Source organism: Opisthocomus hoazin, chromosome 15 (genome assembly GCF_030867145.1).
Source record: "Opisthocomus hoazin isolate bOpiHoa1 chromosome 15, bOpiHoa1.hap1, whole genome shotgun sequence".
In the NCBI taxonomy this organism is placed as follows: Eukaryota; Metazoa; Chordata; class Aves; order Opisthocomiformes; family Opisthocomidae; genus Opisthocomus; species Opisthocomus hoazin.
The window spans coordinates 22,502,487-22,520,087 of NC_134428.1; the positions used below are offsets into that span (position 1 = coordinate 22,502,487).

The window sequence follows — 17,601 nt, forward strand, 5'->3', positions numbered from 1 at the left end:
TGCCGGGCCACCCCCCCACACCCCCCCCCCTCGGCCTCCGCCGCCGGCCGCTCCCTCTCCCGCCGCCCGGAGCGGAGCCGCGTTGACTGACCAGAGTCCGCGAGTCCCGCTCCGCTCCCGCCGCCTCAGGTGAGTCCCCGCACCGGGTCTGTCCGCGGGGCTGCTGGGCCGGCCCCTCGGGAGGGGTGGGAGGCGGCGAGGGGAGCCCGCAGGCCCACCGGTGCTGAGGGGATGGCGGGGGGGGGGGGGGGAGTCGCCTCAACCCCGGCCTGCCCGGGGGCGGGGGGCCGTGCCCGGCCCTGCCGCTGCACGGAGGGGCTGGAGGGACCCTGCTGAGGGTGAGGCGGTGGGGACCCCTCAGCTCCTTCGCCGTGAAGGGCCGGGGAGGGAGCAGCCGGGCGGGCCTCGGCGGGGCAGCCCCTGCCTCGCCCCTCGCCATGGCCCCCGCCGCAGCGCCGGGCACCTGCGTTGGCAGCGCGGGGCAGGGCCGCAGCCCGCGGTCCGTCCCAAACCGGTCGGCTTGGTGAGGGTAACGGTGTCCTGGGGCGGGAGGCTTGGGGTCACCCTCCTGGGAAAGCGCCGGGTGAGCTGGAAGGGCATGACAGTGGTAGCAGGCAGTCCTTAGTTACAGGCGCTTCCCTGCCAGGTGTTTGAAAACGATGTAGGTGCTCTGAAAATAGGCAAGGATTAAAATGATCCCTTTTCTCTCTCTCTCGTGCACACTTACGCTGTCTCCACTTCTGAGTCTGCGTCTTTGCTAGCTGCTTGTCCAGGGATGGTCTTAAACCACGTATTTCTTACCCCACTGAGAGATGACAGCAGCTGAGTCCTGTGCTTCCCAACCTTGATCTTTTCAGTCCGCATACTGAAAGAACTCCTGCTGTACAAAGGTGCAAGATTTCCTTTTTTTTTCCTTTTTTAAAAATTTTTCTTGAAATCCAGGGATGGTTACTGTGCATTTGAAGAAAAAAGATCAGGAATAACTACACTAACTATTTGGCTGACAAAGTTATCATAACAGTATCTTCCCTGTGTGAGATTCTGAGGTTGGCTGACAGGAAGGCATTGAATAGTTTACTACGTATCAGTTATATCAAGGATCATAGAGCCAGTTGCATTTTTTCTTGTGAAGTGTGAGTTTGGTTTTGCCTGTGTATTGGTAAGGAATAAATATAACTGGAAGACTTCATGAAGATATATCTTCCCCAAAAAAATAGCACTTCAACTATCGGATGGCAGAAATAGTAGTGCTTTTTGAGATTATCATCACTGTTGACTTTTTATGAGTTTGCTACCAAACCAAAATGATAATCAGTCATTTACTACAAGTTACGGTGCTTGAGAAACTGAATGGGAAGGAATGGATCATATTGCTTGTCTGGGCTGTCTTTGGGAACAGCGTGTAGGTTAGTAAAAATCGCTGAACTAGAAGCTGGGACGAGACCATGTTGTTCGTATGTAGTGCCAATCTGTAGAGAAAATACCAGGGTTGTATTAGAAAGTGTTCCAAAGTAGCTGCATTCCTTGGGGAGGGGAGATCAGATATTTTTATATTTTATTTCAGAAAGAGTAGAAAAGGCTGAGCATTCCTTGTTGGTAGAACAGCTCTTCAGCTTTTCCTGTATATGGAAATGTACTGCTACTGAATGTTGGCATGTACTAAAGCAAGATCGTGGAAAAAGCGATTTGCAGTTGTGTTTTGCTTATATTAACACATGGAATCTCAAACCATGGCTGTCCAAGGTCAAAGGTAACTCGGATTATGTCAACGTTCTCACGTTAATAAAAAGTAATTAATTATTTTGCTTAGGACTGCATATATTTAATAGCTTTGGTAGAATATGATTATTAGAAGAAGCATGAAAATCATGCTGGTTAAAATTATGAGTTGGACTTAAAGCTCATATAGTTAAAAGTTATATTTGAAGTACATTTGAAATGTAACTAAGTTGTATTTCTCAAAATAGTAGTGCTTGATTTCTTAACAAAAAAAAAAAAAGGAAAAAAAAGAAAAGCAAAAGTCTCTCCAGTTACTTGCATTGGCTCGGTACTGTATCATCTCTGCTCGCACATTCAGTGCCTTCAGTGTATTTGTTACACTAGTGGTGTGGTAAGAATTGCTACGCTCCGTAAGAACGTACTCATCTTTCATTCACTCCTGAGTTTCTGTTGGACTGCCATTCGCTTCCTGTTTGCTTCCAAATTCCTACCTTGTCCTGAAGTCTCCACCCTCTGCTAACATGGCCATACTTGGGTATGTTGTAATTTCAGGCTATAATGGGTGTGGATGTCTTGGAATGACATCACAGAGAGAGTTCTTTTTAGACGTATATATAGGGGTAAAAAGACTTTGTTCCATCAGCCAAGGATAAATTGCTATGAAAATTAGTGGAATACGTGGAAGGAATCGACAAATCCAAGTTGTATGTATTGAAATATGCAGGTTCTAATTATCACAGGTGACCTTGAGTTTTTACAATGTTGTCTTCCATTCATTTATACTGCCCTTAATACAGGACATAGAATACAATATAATATTTGAAATAACTTTGTAATTGTGGGTCAGTGCGCCTCCAATTGCAGATGTTCAGTGCTGTTTCTTGTAGCAGTTATAAGTTAAAGAAAAAATAGGTGTCAGCTTTTTCTTAACAAATTAAAATACTTCCAAACTAAAATGATTCAGCTTGTTCTTTTAGTGTTTGAGTCTCATGGGGGCAAAAGCTTAACTATAAACCAGTTAAGTGCTAGGATTAATTTGAAGAAATTAGTAATTAGCTAGTTACTAATCCTAATAATTTTTCCCTAGGTTACATATAAATGGCTTTATCAAATAATACATCAGAGATTACAGTTACATATCAATGTTCTGGACACACCAATTTAACCTCCTGATACATAGATAAATATAAACATAAAGAAAAATATTTTATTATAGTGCGACCTGAGAGCCTTGATACATTGCAGTATTGTGAATCAGTTCAGTGAGTGTGTCTCTAGAATTTTTTTTGCAGGTATTCTATTTCCCTGGTAAAACTATTAGGTTTGTTAGATCTTCTAAGAACCTGCTCTCTCACCTGTGAGGATGTACTAAGAAGCGTGCGTATATGGCTTCTAGGGCAATTGCAGTTAGCTATAGTAAACAGGACAGTTAAAATTCATCGACCTGAAGATATCAGGGAGTATGGCAAAGGCAGCTCTTTAGCAGCCTTAACTTGCAAAGTTATGATCTTCTGTAAGTGAATTGTAATACTAGACTGAAACAGCCTTGGTAAATATTGAAGGCTGATGTTGTTTTCATGATTATCTAAGTTTGAAGTGTTTTCTTTTCAATTTTACACCTTTCCCCTTTTTCAATTTTTACAACATAGGAATACCTTTAACTCGGAATGTCTCTGCATCAGTTTTTACTAGAGCCAATCACCTGCCATGCGTGGAACAGAGACCGTACTCGTAAGTAATGTGCTAGTTTTGTTTTTTTTTCAATTGCTGTTTTCTGTTTGCTGTCAGTTTATGATCTTGTAATGTTCTGGGTCAAGTTTAGGGAAGGGATGGTCAAGTACATAGTGCTACGTGTTGAATGTTCCACTTGTAATCCAAAAAGCACACGTCTGCTAAATCTGAACTTTTCTAAACCCATTACTGGAACTCTGGGATACAAGCAAATCTAGTCTTCCTAGTGTTCCAGCAAGCTCTGCCGCTTGGTCTGCACCTCCTGAGAATGAGCTGGCCCTTACCCTCTTTGAAACTCTATTTCCATACCCCAAACGAGCCCTTTCTTTTAATAGCCTAATTTTCTACTATGATGTGGACTGTTAAGTTCTGAATTTATTGTCTTTCTGTGCAGCATACTCATGACCGTGTTATGACCATAATTATTTGAAATTATCCAGGGATGTTGGCCCTTTGTGTACAAAACCAATGTAATGCTCTGAAATTTGAGAACACGGGTTTTAGATTGGAAAGTCTTTCCAAGTAAAGCGTTCAGGATTAAAAAGCCTTCTGTGCTACCAGATTGTTCTATTTCTTCTTCAAGAGATTGCCATTAGCCCTAATAATCATGAAGTCCACATCTACAAGAAGAGCGGGAACCAGTGGGTAAAGGCTCATGAGCTGAAGGAACACAATGGACACATTACAGGTAAGAGAAGATTGTGCTGTGCCAGACGTCAGGTTTATCTGCCCCCTGTTTTCCCCAGCCAAGAATCTGAACAGGAAATCTGCAAGTGTTGAGTAAATAGATCTTTTAATAGGTTGACATTCCCACTTACAGAGAGTTTTGCAGCATTTTCCTGGGCTGCATGCAATGAATGTTAGCAGGAAAAGCCCAATTTCATTTCCAGGCATTTTGGTAGAATAATTGAGCCTTTCTTTCTTATCTGTTGTTTGTTTTTCATCTGTAAGAAAGTAATGAGAATAAATTTTCAGTCTACTGAAATAACCTGGTTGTGTCAGAAATTCTGCTGTTGGTGTGTGCCGCTCCCCTTCAAGTGCTAGTATTAAAACTTCATCAAGTATACAACGTTGTGTTGGTTTGAGGTTTCTGACAGCAATAAATACCCATTTTTAGGGACTGTATAAACGCTTCAATTGGTCAGTCCTGGACTGACGACAGATGGTCAGTGAGCAAATTTTACTGCAGGCCCAGAGTATCTGTCGCTCCACGATGAAAATGTAAGAAGAGCTGCCATGATGAGTCACAAGGTGTTATTTTTAAAATGTGATTGTCCTGCGGTAGTCTCTTATATCACTGGTTTTTTTCATGGTGATATTTTTATAAGGGCTTTGTTTTCTAAGGAAATGAAAGTAATTAATACAAGTGTTTGCTCAAAACAGCAGTATCCTTTATTCTGTTCTCAGCTCACTAATGGGCAGAAGTATCTGCCCAGTAGCATTTTGCAGGAACTTTGTTCAATTTATCTGATTGTTGCTGTCAAAGAGCACAACTGTACGTGCTCTTTTGTGAAGAGTCACTTGGGCTGAATTTACAAATGACGTGCTGTTCCCCAAACACATTTTTCTTGTACCTGTTAGTGTTAGAAGCCAAATATTCATGACTTGGGAGAAGAGCGCTCTCTGCTTTCCTATGCAGCTTATACCTTTGGAATACTAAATGCCGTGATTGTCGTAAAGAGTAGACTTAGACTGTGGCTGGGCACAGGAGATAGTCTGATCAAACTGCTTGTTGACACTGACAGGAGTCATTCAGCTGCTGCCACTCCAGCTTCTGATCACAAGGGACAAGGTCGCTTGTCTTGCCTTGATTCAGAGATTTGTGGTGAGCTGATTCTGTTCACTTACAGGAAGAGCATTATTCACTGTTTTTGCTGGCTTAGTTTTCTGCTAAGCTAAAAAGTTGAACTTGCCGTGAGTCAGAACAACACCAGTGCTGGGTGCAAGGGAGGTGGTGGGCAAGAGAGGTAAAGAGAGGCTGGATGGGTCCCCCTTTCAAAGGCAGTGCTAGGTTGACTCATGTAACGATGGTTTCAGACTACCAACCTCTTCAAAACTGAACTTTTTTAAGCATAAGCCTATTTGGAAGTACACCATATGTGAACAACATGGTAAAATTAGTACAAATTCTTTCCATATCTTTTATCCTTTTTTCAGTTTATGTGCTTAAGGTATGTTTTTAATACAGAACACAGTTCTGAAAAACCATTGAAATATAACTTCATTGCAGGAGAGTTAAGGATTGCACTCTGCATCTCAAAGAAGAATGCTAAAGAAAAGATGAAAAACAATGTTTTCCTGAGACTTTCCAGTTGAGAACATCCTTCATTGCATAGGAAGGGAAAGAAGCAATGGCAGGCTTATCAAAGGCTTCGTTTTATTCTTTGAATTTGTTATTTTTGCTTGGTAAATGTTTCTTTCTAATGGCACAGCTTAAATAGGCAGGGGAAAAATGTAAGGATTGTATCAGTACATAAAGATTGATAACTTCTAACCAAAAAAACCCCATGCTACCTAAACTTTGAGATCATGACTGCGGTCTGGCAGCAAGCAGACAGCTGTGTTAGAGGACTGTGCATAGTTTTAGGGTTGCTGGGTTTCAGCTGTTGAGACGGGTCTCTTGCAGAAGTCAGCGGTTTGAAGTCTGCGGGCGGACGGGCTTTAGCCAGACTGCAGAGCTCCGCCTGTTGGCCAGCTGTCGGAGCGGGCTTCCTTAGCGGGGAAATTGTCCGTGGAATCTGGGAATTTGGGATCTGCAATTTGTTGAAAGCTAGAGGGACAAACTGACATCCCTAACAGTTTAAAATCGTGCCTGGAGAATAAGTGAAGAAGGGGAATAGTCACATAACGTTAATAACTGGCTCTGTGGTAGAAGGCATGAGATTTTCTCTGTTTTGGTTTACTGTAAAGCAAACAGTATATAAAGGGAAAAGTTTATTAATGTGAATTCTAAATTGCAGGTATTGACTGGGCTCCCAAAAGCGATCGCATTGTAACTTGCGGTGCAGACCGTAACGCCTATGTCTGGAGTCAGAAAGATGGCGTGTGGAAACCAACCCTTGTGATCCTGAGAATTAATCGTGCAGCCACCTTTGTGAAATGGTCTCCCTTGGAGAATAAATTTGCTGTGGGAAGTGGAGCTCGACTTATATCTGTGTGCTACTTTGAGTCTGAAAATGACTGGTGAGCTGTTTAATTTCTATTTGTACCTTTAACATCTGCATGGGAAAGCTGAAGCCTGGATTGTAACGGTGGTAACTAGGTTGCTGTTTTCCTAATTCCTAAAATCTTCAGGAAGTGTAGAGATAGGCCTCATCTGTTCCTTCATGGACTTTTTGCATCTTAGGGAGGGAGTTTGCTCTGCTTTACTCTGGTCTAGCACCTAAAGGCCTTGGACTTAGTCTATTTTCAGGTTATACACGTTGACATGGATGTGTTCCGACTGACTGCCATAAACATACGTTGCTTTTCTAAAAGCACAAGAATTTCTGCAGAGTAAAAATGTCTTTACCACCACTGCAAGCCTGAAAAAAGAGAAATGTTCCCCGCTCGCCCCCTGAATGAAGAAACCTTGACTGGAGTCTTTCTTCTGTATAGGTTATTTTGCGCCATTTCTTGTCATTAAAGAATTCAGGTCTGTCACTTATCTCCAGGGTGGCCTAGTAGAAGATGTCATCATCTACCTGCTCCGTATTCTGTCATATATTCTTGTCACAGTTTATAGATTTCAGACAACATTATCACAAATATTTCCACTGTTAATGTTTTTTTCTCTTTGGCGTCTAAACTGAGTGGTGATCTTTAGTGGATCTACGTTTGTTGCTGTACGTGTTGAGGCTGCATTTACTGTATCATCTGTAGGTGAAATCAGTATGTTGAGTATCTTACTTTGGGGTGCCGTTCTGTGTGCAGCCTTCCACGTGGAAACGGTAAACGATGATACCATCTGCAAAACACATTTTAAAGATTGTTTTGGACTTTTATGCTTTCCCACATACTCAGTTATTAACATTTTCTCTGCCTCACTCGTCTGCAGAAGAATCAAAAGTTGAAGACAAATAATTTAATGCGATCCTTAGAACTGCTTGTGCCTGGTGGAAGTAATTTCAAAGAAAAAGCACCATCATCCCAAAGGCCATCAAGTGAATAACAGATTTCATTACTATTTTGTAGATAGTTCAAATAAACTAAATCTGCTGAGATATATTTAAGCTAATATTGATGCATTCAACATCAAGACCATTTTTCACTGTACTTAAAATAATTGAGATGTATACATTAGTCGTGTCATTGGCAGTTCACCCATTTACTTGTTGCATTTTATAATTATTGTATTATTAAACAGTAGAAAAGTTGATAGGCAAAAGAGGTGACTGCAAAACTCATCAAAAGGAGCTGGAGATGAATTGTACTTAGTTATCTAAGAAAATAGTGCCGCTTAGCTCAGTATCACCATCAAAGCTGAGGTCTTGTTCACAGGATGTAAAGGACCAGGAAATTACAGGGCAAAATTCACATTCAGAAGTTCAGTCTGATGCGTTATGAAAATGGGTTACAAGGAGAATAGGTTTCAGGTGAAGAGATACGTGTTTAACTTGAATTTGTTTATAATCTTTAAAATTTTGATTAAGATAACCGTATAAATTTCACAGACTGTACAGGGGAATATGAAAGATTTGGGCATAACGTGATTTGTCTTGCAAAGCTGGTGTGTGTAGTCATTGGCAAGGGGTGATCTTTTTGAGGAATATTTCATGGGGGAGTCCGGTAAAATATTTTAATATAAATTTTATCTCTTTTTTTTTTTTTAATTTTAGGTGGGTGAGCAAACACATTAAAAAGCCTATTCGTTCCACTGTCCTTAGCCTGGACTGGCACCCCAACAATGTTTTGCTGGCTGCGGGATCCTGTGACTTCAAGTGCAGGTGAGAGAAAATAAAGCATCTGTAAATGAATTTGGATTGCTGGTTCAAGTTGGTTAGTACCATGAGCATATTGATCATGCATTTGCTATTAGAATAAAAGATGACTTATTGCATATTGTGGTTGTTACCAAAATATATTCAGCTTGAGAAACTTTGGCTTTGGTGCTACTGGATGCAGGCTTTGGACTACTAACATTTATCTGTCGAGGGACACACCTGAATTTGATGAACTGGTGAGCTTCTTTACTAGGAGTATACAGAAATACTGCTGCGCAGCACTGAGTGCTGAGATCTAGTTGTTGGGCTGAAATTAGACTAACAGGTGCTATCTTGTAGGAAAGCATCGCTGTTAGTCAGAGTTTAAAAAGTAGTATCCTAATGCTGGAGTTCCAAAATCAGAGTAACTCGGCGCTTCCGAAGGAGGTATCCCACCTTTTTCTTCCCCGAGTCACTTGTTCTCTCCCCTTCGCCTGTGCCAGCCTGAATGTTCATGCAGTCGTGCGGTGGGCAGGGTCAAGGAATTGATGCACCCGAAACTCAGCATAACATTTCTGCAGAACAATGAGAAAAAGGCTGATAAAAGCAGCTTGGCATGTGAGATGGGTGGCGTAGTCTTTCAAACTGAGTATGAAATTACACCATGAGCGGTAGGTCCTGCAGGTTGCTCTGTACTGAGTGGTTGGTGTCACTACAATGAAGTCTGCATAGGGAACTGTCTGCAGAGTGGTTGACTTTAATTCATACTTTAGTTAATCACTTGTACCTTGAATAATAATGAAAGCTTCTTTTCTTAAATTCTTTATGTAATAGGGCAATTTTAAAGCTTCAAAGTGTGTACTGAAAATGACTAAGAAGGAGTGGGAGGGGGAGGTGGGACCAACTATTACATTCCTTATTTCAGAATGAAACCCATGCATCTAAATTCGATCCTTTAATACCTTTTTATGTAAGGAGAGACGTTAAATGGAAGCTGGGAAGAAGGGGAGAGTTGTCTCCCTTCCCTGCCTTACCTCCAGTTTTAGTTCGATGAGCTGTACATGTTCACTTCCTTTCACAAAAAAAAGGTGATGTAAAATGTGCTCATTCGTCTTCCAGAAGCAGCTGCTTTTCACATGTGGAAATTTTTTCTTACATGTTCGTAAAGCATCTCGGGACTCTGACATTAGGTCAGCTGATGTCTATCTGTCTGTCTGTCACCTTGTACTTCAGCCCTTTTGTCTCCAAGCTTTGTTCGGTGCTTGCTGCGTACATTGCATCCCTGATTATCTCCTCTCTCCTCTAGCATGTTTTGGTTGAGAAGCTAGACTTCAATAATTTTCTGTTTTTGTTGTTGGGGAACATTCAAGATGTGATTCAGTCAGTTTCCTGGGAGCATTCTCTAGAAGATTTGCTCAGTCTTTTGTTTCCTATCAGAAAATTCTTTCTGTCCTGCACCTTATTGCTCCTAAAATGGGGTATATTAAAAAAAAAACAAAACCACAAAAACCAGATCTTGGTTTAAAACATTTGGGAAACTTTCTGTTCTTCATTTTACTTTAGGATGAATCATGTAATAATTCTGCTGCTTTTATCGTAGAATATCCGTATAGAAACATTAAAGGAAGAAAGGAAAAGTAGTGGAGATTGGTACTGGGTTTTATGTTTCTATTTCTTCCCCAAAACCATGAAAGAATATTCTTTTTGGTAAATAATGAATACAAATCTCTTGAATTCCAGTCCTAGGGAATGTCGGTTGCATATTAAAGGTAATAAAGATATCTGGGCCTGAAGTATGCACCTGTTCTGATAGGTGGTTCTGAAGAAAATTATGAAATGGATCTGCCAGAGCCACTGCCAATTAATAAGCAGCTAAGTGGGAGACATTTTGGAAAAAGAACAGAGGGCAGAAGAGTCTCCAAGTTGATAGGTATTCAGCAGGGTTTTTTTAGTGGCTGGCCTAGATGAGCTCCCCTTACATTTGTCTTTACAATTATATATATAGCTAACAGCACCACATAGGCGTGAATTTTATATTCTTGCTGGAGCAATGTTGCTGTGGGAATGAAAGTCATTTCGCTATGTTCTTTGAAGGCTGAGGCCTTCAAACTGAGCTGGTTTTGGTTTTAAAAGAGAAGGAGACTTTGGTAAGGGAAAAGACTTCTTTTTTTTTGACTAGCAGTCATCTTCAAGGTCTTTTGCTACTTAGGAATGATTTTTCTGCCTTGTGTCAAAGGCTGTTGCTTTAAACATCTTGTCCTATTTCCATACATTAAGAGAACCATCCTTTTAGATGTCTCTATAAAATTAAGTTGTTTGAAGGATTATTATTAGATTATATTTAAATTTATAGAGCCAAGTATAAATTCATACTTAATTCTCTGGAAATCTGTACCTAATATAGCTGCAGTTAAACCCTTCTTGTTCCAAATGATCAGCTTTATTTGAATAAACTGAATATAGGTACCTTTTGAAGTGCATACCCCACACATGCAAAAGATTTAAAAAACAGGGAGGAGGGAGCAACATTTCCTTAAACTCACTACAAAATAATTCCTTTTTATGTTTGACTGCATCCGTGAATATATGATCTCGTTTTTTCTTTAATACTGGAATGTTTCTCTGACAGTAGTATGGCGTAGCTCACTCGCTCCTCCTGTTCAATGGACTCTAATCCTATATTTGTGACGTCCCCGTAACTTCCATGGTAACAGTCAAGAACACCATATTGTGGCATGTCTGAATCATGCAGAAGGAATTTGATGAAAGGGGGAGGCTTTCTATTTAAACATATCTTGAAAATTGTAGCACTGGGAAAAAAACCTGTAAAAACATTGTGGTATTTCAGGTTTTCAAGGCGTTCTTTCAGTAATGAGCCAGAATAAGGTGGCTTAAAGCCCCTTTGCTGGCATTTGTACATCGGTTTTCTTTCTCTGAAATCCTGCTAAAAAGTGAATGTTTTTAAAAAGTGAGTAATTTTGTAGGTGTTTCTATTAGCTTCTAATTATACAGCACAAGTTGTGGGTTTTTTCTAAAGAGGAATTGACTCTGAGGCTTATTAACATCACAAAAGGGTGAAAGGGAAATCTTAGCCCAGTGGAAAATGCAATGACAGTGTGTGGGTTTTGTGCCATCTTCTGGAAGAAAGGAGAGAAATACAAGACACAGCATTTATGAGAAAACTGTCCGCATTACCCTTTGTACTATTGCTTTGTCTCTGTATACAGACACTTCCCAGCCACCAGTGGCTTGTTGTTTAAAGATACTGTAGTATGTTATTTTGGTAGAATTAGAATGCATCTAGTTATTTCCAGCGTGAAATGTATATGCAGCTCCCAGGAGGTTTATCCTGTCTTTGTTCATGCCGAAATCTTTTATTTGCAGGGTGTTTTCTGCGTACATTAAGGAAGTGGATGAAAAACCAGCCAGTACACCATGGGGCTCCAAAATGCCTTTTGGGCAGCTGATGTCAGAGTTTGGGGGTGCTGGAAGCGGCGGATGGGTGCATAGTGTCAGTTTTTCTGCCAGTGGTAACCGCCTAGCCTGGGTCAGCCACGATAGTACTGTGTCAGTTGCTGATGCCTCAAAAAACATGATGTAAGTATGCTCTTTCTGTTTGTTGTTAGCTGTTTGATGTGAGAAGGAAGCTGTATGTGGAATGTTGTACTTGCAGCAACAAAAGGAAAGCCGTGACAATTTTACTGTAGGTTCCAGGAATCTCTTTGAGGCCTATATAAATAATGTAGATTCTTTGAATTTTATATTATATAATTTGAATTTCTTCTTAGACTTCATCAGTGAGTGTACATTCATTTACTTTGGGGGGGGAAGCATTTGGAAAAAATACGTTCCGCTCTAGTGCCTGGGAAAACAAAATTTCTGTGTAAATGGATCCAAGAGACCTGCAGAAACATGCTCGCTCCATAACTGCCGAGACCCTATCACCAAGCAGGACCTGCAAAGAAGTTCTTCATTTCATAGCGTTAACTCCAACCTTAAGACACCACTGCTGACAGGTTTCACACCTTCCAGTCCCACAAAGTATTTTAATAACAATGCTTCCGTCTGCTCTTAATCTTCATCTGAATAGTTTTTCAGTGCCCATGGCATTGCCAAGGAAGAGATTCCCCCTAGGTTCTGATAGCCGAGATCTCTGGTGGATCATCCAGGCATTGCTGTGCTTCCGTTTGAATCATGGTCCTGATGGCTACAGCTGTCTAAGTACCTGGTTGGGGATATCATTAAGGATGAAGTGTTCTAGAAAATTTCCTCATTTGTTATAAAATCACAAAAGTTGACTTAGTTTAACATCCAGGCTTTTTTCTCCTGAAAAGTTGATGTCAAGCACTAAAACTTCAAGTGTTTTTTATATGCAAATAAAATTAATAGCTTCATCAATTTGAACCTTTTTTGAGGGTATTCTTTTTAAACTCTTGCCACTGCTTACACACAATATAAGATAACTTCAGCCTTTCACTCGGAATACTTCATGTTTGTTATAGATCTTCCAGGACGCTTTCATTAGGTTAAAACTTTTTTATTACAAATTACAACCTGCTGGTGTTACCTCAGGACAACTGAGCTACACTGACTTCTTTTCCAATAATCTTTGCGTGGGTATGATCTTTATTTTTTGTTGGAGCCAAAGATGAGAGTTTTCGATGAAGCCTTCTAACAAATGTTCTTGTGTTCAGGGTTTCGCAGCTGAAAACAGAGTTCCTCCCACTCCTGAGTGTGTCGTTTGTCTCTGAGAACAGTGTGGTGGCAGCTGTAAGTGTCTATTATTTTCTCCTTGTAGAGTGTTGTAGTGTTCTGGAGAGGAGAGAAACACCATACGTTACAAAGTTAGTAAAAAGCAAGCTCTTCCAGAGTGTCTGTCTTTGCATTTCTGCAATTAACAGCAGCAGCAAAAAGCAATGGTGGTTATGTTGATTATGTTTCTTGACATGGTTTTATAAAGTAGGCTTAGAGAACTTGTAAATAACACACTTTTAAACTTACTAGTGTAAATATGATCCATGTGATCAGACACCTGGTGCTAGCCAAAATAGCAACCCACAGGCAATGGTTAATTTGGGTGTGTGTTAAAAATACACAAAGCTTTTGCTTCATTAAAAAACAAAGCTTTCCCAGGGGAACAAGTCTTTCCCGAGTGACATCTTACAAAAGCGCTGGAGAAATGTTGAGAGAAATAGATTTCACAGTTTTTCCAGCCTCGTGCCTACTCCAGTTTCTTTAGTCGCTCAGAAATGCTCTGCAGATAGAGCCGCTTCTGACTTCACTTGCTATATTTTGTAAGTCAGTGAAGAGAGAGGGAAAATTCAAGTAAGATGATGAGTTTTTTCCTTTCTTCTGCTGCATTGCTTTGTCAAGGCAGCTGTTCCAGTAAAATCCACCTGACATAAATAATCTTTTAGTATATTGCTCATTATAGGAATAAATTCCTTCCTTAGCGAACTGGACAGAGAGGAGCTGTTACCCAGCAAACTAGGTGTGAATTTATTTTCTTGAGCAACCAGTGAAGGGTTCTCTCCAGCCGGTGCCCCACCGCGTGTCCCGTCTCAGCCCAGCCCTTTGAGGGCAGGAGTCCCTCGCGACCCTGGCTGAGAAACATCAGCTCATGCTTTCATGATGTCTGGTTGCAGGGCCATGACTGCTGCCCGATGCTCTTTAACTGTGATGACCGTGGCTTGCTGACCTTCGTTTCCAAATTAGACATTCCAAAACAGAGCATCCAGCGCAATATTTCTGCTATGGAACGCTTCCGAAACATGGATAAAAGAGCCACTACAGAAGATCGTAACACTACCCTGGAGACACTGCACCAAAACAGTATAACGTGAGTGTCTTGGCCGTCAGTCCGAGTTTTTCTGGGGTGTACCGCAAACCTATGGGAGCTCAAATTTGCCATACCAGATGGGTGTAGCTGGTATCCCGTTTCCATTTTTGTTCTTCACAAACAGCTGGCTGTTTCTGGGACTTGTATGGAAGCTTGTAAAGTTAATCATTAACATGGCATGCGTGCTACTGCTGTTTGCTCATGTTTAATGTGTTCTGTAACTTGAACACGGTTTATCTTATCAAATATGTAGATAAATCACAAGAGGTTGGTAGCACTGTGCAAAATCTAGTCAGCAAAATTCACCTAAAAGAGGAATTCACCTGCCAGCTTCCTATTTCAGATGTTATTTCCATGTGTATTTGTTGATCAAAAGGATTGATTCAGGTTAATAGAGCAAAATATCCTTGCGTTTTAAAACCTGTGTGAGCCTAGAGAATGCGAACATTTCTGAAGCAATTTGTCTTTATCCAAGCAAAATGTTTAGGCTGCAGCCACTAAGCGATAAAAGAGCTTTCAGCATCCTTTTTCTTTGCTTATTTTTCTGAAGCATTGTAACAAAAACCTAGTGTAAGCTCTGCTATACTCACGCCTCCCCTTGAGACAGCAGGAGTTGAATTCAGCCCAAATGTCCCAGCTTTTTGGCTCTCTGGAGAGGGTGTCTGTCTTACAGCTGTCCCTCTCGGTTTTCAGCCAAGTGTCTATTTATGAGATAGACAAACGAGATTGCCGTAAATTCTGCACCACCGGCATTGATGGGGCAATGACCATCTGGGATTTCAAGGTATGCTTTTACTGCCCTGTTTATGTGAACTGGGAGCGGTGGTGGGGGTTTTTTTGATCTCTAGCATCAACTTCTGAGGCTCAGCCCTAACACAGGTTTTGTTAGCACTAGGAAATCCAGAACTCCATAAGGAAGGCAGAGCCAAGATTCAGCATAAATGCAGATATACTTTGTTTAGCAGATGGTGCTAATCCAGACAGAATTTTTTAATGGAATCACTTAATGTCCCTGTAGGAATCCCACTAATTTTCTCCTTTTCCAACCACTACCTCAGCCGCAATCAGGCTGGAACGATCGTTGGTACGACAAGGCCTGCTGTCTCTTCTTGCTCCCATCTCTTTGGACTCTGCTCACTGTCTTTCTGCAGAACGTGATCCTGCCCTCTCATAATGAACTTACCAAAGTAGCTAGAAGCTCCCTTGAACAGTTAGGAAATACAGTCAGCACTGTGCTGAAAACCCATAAGGACTGAAGGCAGTGCTTGCTTTGCTGAGGGCTAGCCAACAGAGGTCTCTGCCGGCCTCCCGGGCTGCGCTGCCTGGGAGGGGGAGAAGAGTTTGTCTGTGTTCTGCAGTGCCAGAAAGCTCTGGCGGGGCCAGGAGCCAAACGAGAAATTGAGGCGCTGCAAAGGCTGCTTTAATGCACTGTCAGGAGCAGAGGGTGGAATCAGTGGTCCATGTACGCATGAGTTTGAAGTGAATGATTGTAGTGGTCTCCGGCTCTGGAATATGAGCCTAATCTCAAGTATTCAGAGTTTTTACTTGTTTTTTCTTAACATCAGCCTTTATGATGAATTATTTAACGCGGGATACTGTAGCAGATTGTGATTAAGGTTTTCTCTCTTTCAAGACCTTGGAGTCCTCTATTCAAGGTCTACGAATCATGTAAAGGTGGATTTCCGTGATCTAGCAGGACAAGCTGCTTGACAGAACGCAGCTCCCACATCTGCACAAACCTGAAAAGGGAGGAGGAAGGTGGAATGTTTGGAAACACTGAGAAAATACAGCTTGGCAGATTTTCTTTTGAATCTAAATTTGGTGAATTGTGTTGGTTTCAAAATCAGCTGTGATTGTTCTTTTTTTTTTTTTTTTTCGGTTGGTTGTTTCATTCCATTCTTTACCAAAGCTGCTCCTTAAGTAGTTTATTGCAGGAAGTTATGAATCACTAACTTAAAAGGGGAATTTTATGTAAATTGTCTGCTAGAAATAATAATAATAAAAAAAAAGAAAAACTGATTCTTTGTTTTGATGTTCATTAGCAGTGATTAAAAAAGGGATATTAAAGGAATTAACTCTGAGAGAGGGGGCGGGAAAACCCTGCACTGGTATTTTATGGCCTTAAAACAGGAAGAGTTCATCTTTACTGAGAGTTTCGTAAAGTTGACAGATGAAGACCTGGAGTTCTGGTGATCTGGATGTGAAGATTCAGCTGGGCTTCTTTAGGGGGAATTATTCCCTTGAGGTGATGATTTTGGAGGATGAATGATTTTGTCCTCCTGACTCTTAGTTCTGTCTCTGCCTGGTGTTTGATCCAGTAATAACAGAAAATTAACCTGAATGTCTGTTTTATTGTCCGTTTAGTGGGTCATTCCAAAGGCAAATGTCCAGAATAATTTGTAGTTACCTTTTAGGATTTGTACAAAGGCTTCTCATAGTGCAGTGCCTAGGATGCGGGGCGGAAGGCTGCGTGTGGAAAGCGAGGCAAAAATCTGCCAAGCCGGATCTCAGGAGGACAAATTGAAAGCAAATCACTTTTGAAGTCCGTGAAGCCACCCAGGGCTGCATGTCGTGCTAGAGCCGAGTGCTCGGCCTATAAAATTCCGTGTTTCTAATGACTGACGGGGAAACGAAGCACGCTTGACAGAAGGAACGGCGTGGTCTGGCTTCTGTGCAGATCCTTGGTCTCCAGGTGACTGTATCTTTTGAAGTTCATTTCTGAGGCTCATAGGTACTGAGGCATTTGCACATAACTTATTTTATTCACATGGTTTAGTTAAGATTAACTGTGTTGCTGCCTTGAGGCAGGCTGTGCTCTGGAGGGGATTAGCTGGCTCACAACACTGCTTTATGAGGTTTAAGACTTTGTAATTTCTGTCGAAAATGCAGAAGTGTCTTAAAAAAACCCCAATGACTAAATTTACCACTTCCTCTGGAACCGGAGTTGCTTCATACACTGCTCGTTCCTCAGCTCCGGGTGATTCAGAAGGGAGAGTGGAAGATGAGCTCACAAAGCTGACGACTGCTGCTGTTCTGCTGCAAGTGAGCTGTGTCCGTCACGGAGCTGCATCCTTTCAGGGACGATGTTGGCTGCGTGTGGAGAATGAAGGGTTTTTCCAGTTCCTTCTGGTTTTCTTATGTCTCCCACCTTCCTCCCCTGGTAGTCAAGGGTGGCTTTGCAACTTCCTCTCCCTTCTAAACATAAAATCGTGACTGTTTAACCTCTACTCCTCTCTTAGTCTAGTGACCTGCTGCATACGATGGCTCGCAGTGGGGTTGGGTTTGTCAGCTAGGACACGATGCTAACGGAGTGAAGCGTCTGCTGGAGCAAAGCGACCCTGCCAGCCTTGGCCGAGGGACAGAGGAGCGCGGGTTTGGCTTTGTCCGTCTCTGTACGTACTGTTAGATGCT

General features: G+C 41.6%; 1 protein-coding gene across 1 annotated transcript; it reads left to right on the forward strand.

Moving 5' to 3' along the window:
* ARPC1A (actin related protein 2/3 complex subunit 1A) lies at positions 1–16,209 on the forward strand. The gene is made up of 10 exons (XM_075436604.1): positions 1–129; positions 3,369–3,450; positions 4,034–4,138; positions 6,411–6,633; positions 8,268–8,375; positions 11,736–11,948; positions 13,046–13,121; positions 13,997–14,190; positions 14,884–14,974; positions 15,824–16,209. The coding sequence occupies exons 2-10, from the start codon at positions 3,387–3,389 to the stop codon at positions 15,860–15,862; spliced, it is 1,113 nt and encodes a 370-aa protein (XP_075292719.1). The 5' UTR covers positions 1–129; positions 3,369–3,386; the 3' UTR covers positions 15,863–16,209.
* The last annotated feature ends 1,392 nt before the right edge of the window (positions 16,210–17,601 follow it).

Bases quoted from the DNA above. Each gene is read 5' to 3' on its own strand.
- ARPC1A (XM_075436604.1), top strand. From the start codon at position 3,387: ATGTCTCTGCATCAGTTTTTACTAGAGCCAATCACCTGCCATGCGTGG. The intron at 14,191-14,883 runs GTGAGTGTCTTG...CTCGGTTTTCAG, and splicing joins CTGCACCAAAACAGTATAAC to CCAAGTGTCTATTTATGAGA. The intron at 14,975-15,823 runs GTATGCTTTTAC...CTCTCTTTCAAG, and splicing joins TGACCATCTGGGATTTCAAG to ACCTTGGAGTCCTCTATTCA.